We start from the raw sequence: 4,830 nt of genomic DNA, 5'->3' as shown, positions 1-4,830 counted from the left end.
CTCAATGGCCAACAATTTGTGCCCCTACCATCCAGAGCAAAATCAGCCTTCACCTTCCCTAGTCCCCACTTCCTCCCTATTTACATTATTCATTCTGAGCAAAGCACAATAGCAATAATGCAGTTTCTCACATGCTTTGATAGGGCTACTCTCTGATAAGCATATATCACGGGCTGGCACTATCTCAATTGTTTACATAAGAAGCCTTGAAAAGATACCCAAGACATAACAATAAAACTTTGAACAGAATTCAATGAGCCATTTGGCCCTCGACCACTTCCAAGGTTCTCTTTCAATCAGTTAAAATTAACAGAGTAGGGCAGCATATCGAGAAAATTTGTAACTAAATTGCTTGCGAAACAATGGTTAAGCGGAATATCACACGCAAGTAGCCGCACACTGAGTTAATACAATCATGTCAGGTTCCAGACAACGTCGAGGTCTTTCATCAAACAAACACACACGATAAAAGTTCAACAAACAAAGCATTTTACAACTAAAGATCCTGCGTCGGAACAAGGCACTTGTCCAGACTCTAATCTGATTGAATCCTAAAGTTACAAACGCCAGGCCTTGATGGTTTTATAATTTTAGTAGACTAAAAACAGGCTTACATGATATAAATTCCCTCGTGAAGAGAACATATAAGCAAAAACATACGAAAGCAGATACCCATGATCTCCTGCCCACTTCAGCATCCTCTAATCTCTTTCAGAAAGAATCTTGAATGTGCTTCAACATCTCCTCCAGAAAGGCTGCTGCATGGATAGCCAAAATCATGTTTGATGCTAGCTAGTTCCGGTTCCTGCATTTTTCCACGGCCCTTGGGGCTGCAACACAAAAACAAAAGCTCCATGAAAAGAGAAGTCAATGGGTTTTAAACATACTTTAATTAACATGAACAAGCACTGTAGAAACAGAGTATTTTCATATGCTCATATGCTCTAGACAGAACAAAGCTCATCTTGGGCATAACAGCAATATGATAGAGTACAACTTTTGCTTTGCTATGACAAATGGTAACCCACTTTCAAGTTTCAAACTCGAAAGAACCTGAGTCAACTCAGTAAAGCACTAATTCTGATATGCTTTTTTCTGTTTACAAGAGGATAAGTAGTGGTATTTAGTCTAAAAATGGAGATACGTTAAGAGATCTGCAATGCCTAATAATCACATGTTTAGATATGCAAACCACTGCCATAAATAATTAAGCATCGGCCAGACCTTAGTTCAACAGCTATGCTGATGCAATATTGCAGACGGAAGGGGCAAGAAGAAATTATGATGGCATTATTATTTAGACTTCAAAGTTCGAACACTGCATCATTATTTAGATGTTGTTAAACAGTGCCAAAATTTTATGCGAAGGTTTTGAACTTTAATGTCCAATTAGTAGGTTGGGGCACATAAAAGGCTTTTGTGAACATAAGAATACTCGAAGGAGAATTGTCTATAAATATGTATATTATCCATATTGTCAGAAGAAGATGTAAATATAGAAACTGGTCGCCATACTAACTTATGCTGTGACACTAAGTTGATGAAGAATAAACACATAGAAATATTTACCAAGTCCAATGGCATCAGAGCTTTTCATGATCCTCAGCCTTTTGCAGGTATCAACAAACATCCTGAAACAAGTATCAAATTTGAATTGAGCTACAATAAACTACCATTATTTGAGTAGAAGATTAAGCAATAAATGCTAACATGCTGAACTTCATAATGCACCAATATGTTCCGACTCAGATAGATGCAGACAAACAGTAACATACCGAACTTTGAAATTATGTGGCTAGAGTATTAAAATGTGGGCAAAAGAACCATCATGCCAAAAATTGGAATCTATTGGGGAAATTATTGCAGCTCAAGGAACATGTATGAATTTTCCTATATCACGATAGCATACATGTTCTGGCCAATGCAAATTTTTTACCTTTCTATTTTTGACTATGGTCAGCTAAATAAAGGGAAAAAACAGACAATTTAGTGGTCAAACCAATGATTACATGCATGCATCACCATTATTACATAATTTTTCTCTAGAGCTAATGAACAAGTGTTCCTTTCCTTTTTTTTAAGGACTCCTACAAAAATCCTATAGATACTATATGAGGGATAATTTGCACTTTGCACTTATCCTTACTAATTCAAAGATGTTCTTACTTCTCAGCATTTCTTTAAAAGCTCAAGACAGACCAGAAAGCATAACAACAGATTTCTAAAATAATATGGCAGAAACAATTTCTGTTTTGTGCCTTGCTTTGGTTTATCTGACTCCTGTGAGTGCATTTTGCATAATCGTACCATCAGTAAGCATTTGTTTTTTTTTTTTACTTCTTCAGAAGTAAAATGGCTGACATTTTGCTAATAACCTACAAACACATTCTTATAACGGCAATTCAACTGCCAAAGTATAGATACTGTCATAATCATTGAACTGGCAGGAAGCACAAAATGAGAAGCAAACAGATAAAAGGGGGCTTAGAGCTTACTCCCATGGAACATCACCAACAAGCATCCAGTCACTGTCTTTATCCTCATAAGTAAGAACATATTCTGATCCATGCAGCAGATCCTTCAGCTTGCTTTCACTCAGCAGCTCCCTACCCAGAGTTCCATGAGATCCACATTGACCTGAAATCATAGTGAAATAGCAGTAACTGGATCCATGCAAATAAATGCTGTCTTCAAAAAAAAACAGCTGTGCATGAATTACGTACATATAAAGTCCACAGCCTAAAATCTTTATATTGAAATAGCTCACCTATGGTAAAACAGCTGAACATCTTCTCAAGAAATGAAGATAGTTCTTGATAGTTAGAGTAGTTTTTCAAGTCTACTTTCCTCAAATAAGGAGCACCATCCATGCTGACCTTAACAAACAGAGCCCCAGGCCCTGCTTTTCTATCTACTTCATCAGTGTTCTTTGAAGTGGTGGCCAATGAATTCTTCCTAAATGATCTAATAGGAGGCCAACCTACAACCTGTGCCCTGTAAAAGGAGGAGGATCAGAGAATCATCTCATGGTTATCCAAAATTTATAACTCAAAACCATGCACACTTACTTGGTAGCAGGTGCTCCACTGTTAATATTTGCAGATGATGTATTAGGATTGGGCCTAGTCTCACTGGCAGCATGAGGCCTGTCCTGTACCACCTTCTGTTTCGTGATCTCTTCGGCCTTTGTTGGTTGAGCCCCAAGGTTCTCAAGCACAGAACCAGATTTCAGTCCCGAGTTCGAACAAGGCCTGGGTGACAACATCACATCTGCTTTTGAATTAGAAAGAAATTTACCCTGCAACATAGATTAGGTACTTTGCATGTTAGAGTTAATTAATATTAGTCCCGCTGTTCATTAATAGCAGTGATTCCTACCTCTGAGAACCCATCCATTAAATCAGAGAACCCTCTTTTGTTGCCTGAAACGACAGCCTTCTGTGATGCGGAGCAGTGACCATCACTTGAAGGATGCAAAGGGAAAAGGGGCTTCTCATCAAGTTGAGCAGCGCTTAACAAGCAAAGCTCCGGATTTCTTTCTGGCGACTGCAATCCAGGAAGCCCAAGCCTAAGCTCCGTTGCCTTGAGATTCAAACTAGCCTTGCTTTCCTCAGATGCAGGGGAGACAACAGAGCTATCCGTGGAAGGACAATCAGACAAGCCCATGTAGTTGCGCTCATGCAATTCAGCACTATTCTGGCACACACTATTCATGGACTCTGAAGAACCCAGTAAAGTTACATTGCTCTGAACCCCTTCTTCCTCCACGCCGAGCAGCGGCGGAGACATCAGAATTCCAAAATACCACACACACCCTCAACACTTCACAGCCTGCTAAATTTAAAGATAACCAAATTTATCATTTGAAGAATTAAATTTAAAGCTGCATATATACAGCAATTGCTGGCTACCCCTATTTACAAACTATAAACCATCTCCAATCAAATTAAACAGAATAAAGCTTTAAATAGATCCTTAACAAATAAGAGAATTTAAGGGATAAGATAAATTAAAACAAGCGTGAATCTTAGGATTAGAAACGTCACCTTTTCTTTTCAAATGTCGGAAAATCCTATGAAATAATTGGCTTATCCAAGAAAGAAATTTCAAGAATTCTTGCAACTGAAATAATGATAAACTAAACTATGAAACATCAAACAAATTGGTTCGTTACTGAAAATTACATAGCTGCAATTTGAAGCATTTTCTATTGAGCATTGACAGCTGTAAATGGATGCAAAAAGAAAAAAAATAGAACAACAAAACCACACGCACGCGCCAAAAGAAGCGAAGAAAAAGGGAAAGAGAAATTTTCAAAAAAGAAATGATGGTATATAAAAAGAAGCAAATAATTGTAGCATGTTTTGTTGCTGAGAAAATGGCTAGAAAAATGGACTTTAAACCTAAGCTTTTAAAGCTTAACTAAGATCAATAAGTTAAGAGACGAGCTAGCATCCTATACTCTCTTTAACTGTACGGAGAACGAACTGAAGCGACAATCCTGCATTTTTAACTTTCTTATATTCCCTTCAACTTTTCCTCAGTTTTCTCAGGAAACAAACACCAGTTAACAAGAAAGCACGAGCCAAAAAAACAACAAAAATAGAAATTAAAAAAAAAAAAAGCTGAAACAAGATTTTCACTATTTTCACTTCGAAGCAGAAGCGAAAAAAAAAAAAAAGGGATTTGACAACAAAAAAATAATTACCTGATTGGATTAATAGATTAGAAACTGAAGAATAAGATCAAAATCAAAATCTTATAATTTTATTGGTTTGATTTTTGCTTGGAAGCAAGCAATTTTCTCTTGGTAACAAAAGCTCATTCGCT

At 37.2% G+C, this 4,830-nt stretch overlaps 1 protein-coding gene across 4 annotated transcripts; it reads right to left on the bottom strand.

The window, feature by feature from the left end:
- Positions 1 to 366: 366 nt before the first annotated feature.
- Positions 367 to 4,830, bottom strand: LOC111312490 (auxin-responsive protein IAA9-like). Of its 4 annotated transcripts, none has more exons than XM_089766466.1 (7): positions 4,463 to 4,830; positions 3,379 to 3,831; positions 3,069 to 3,298; positions 2,768 to 2,994; positions 2,496 to 2,637; positions 1,570 to 1,631; positions 367 to 830 (listed from the first exon to the last, which is right to left on the bottom strand). In XM_089766466.1, the coding sequence occupies exons 2-7, from the start codon at positions 3,787 to 3,789 to the stop codon at positions 793 to 795; spliced, it is 1,110 nt and encodes a 369-aa protein (XP_089622592.1). In that variant the 5' UTR covers positions 3,790 to 3,831; positions 4,463 to 4,830; the 3' UTR covers positions 367 to 792. The 4 variants fall into 4 exon arrangements, with proteins under 4 accessions (XP_089622592.1, XP_022768531.2, XP_022768529.2 ...); XM_022912796.2 differs by having other exon boundaries at positions 3,379 to 3,834; positions 4,709 to 4,830; XM_022912794.2 differs by having other exon boundaries at positions 4,709 to 4,830.

This window comes from Durio zibethinus, chromosome 1, assembly GCF_047325235.1.
Source record: "Durio zibethinus cultivar Kanyao isolate XHJ-2024 chromosome 1, ASM4732523v1, whole genome shotgun sequence".
In the NCBI taxonomy this organism is placed as follows: domain Eukaryota; kingdom Viridiplantae; phylum Streptophyta; class Magnoliopsida; order Malvales; family Malvaceae; genus Durio; species Durio zibethinus.
The sequence above is the reverse complement of the archived record's forward strand: the minus strand, read 5'-3'. Positions and strand labels throughout refer to the sequence as shown.

Coding starts and splice junctions, on each gene's coding strand:
- LOC111312490 (XM_089766466.1), bottom strand. CDS start 3,789: ATGTCTCCGCCGCTGCTCGGCGTGGAGGAAGAAGGGGTTCAGAGCAAT. Junction 3,299..3,378: donor TAATGGATGGGTTCTCAGAG/GTAGGAATCACT, acceptor TCTATGTTGCAG/GGTAAATTTCTTTCTAATTC. Junction 2,995..3,068: donor AGTGGAGCACCTGCTACCAA/GTAAGTGTGCAT, acceptor CTCCTTTTACAG/GGCACAGGTTGTAGGTTGGC.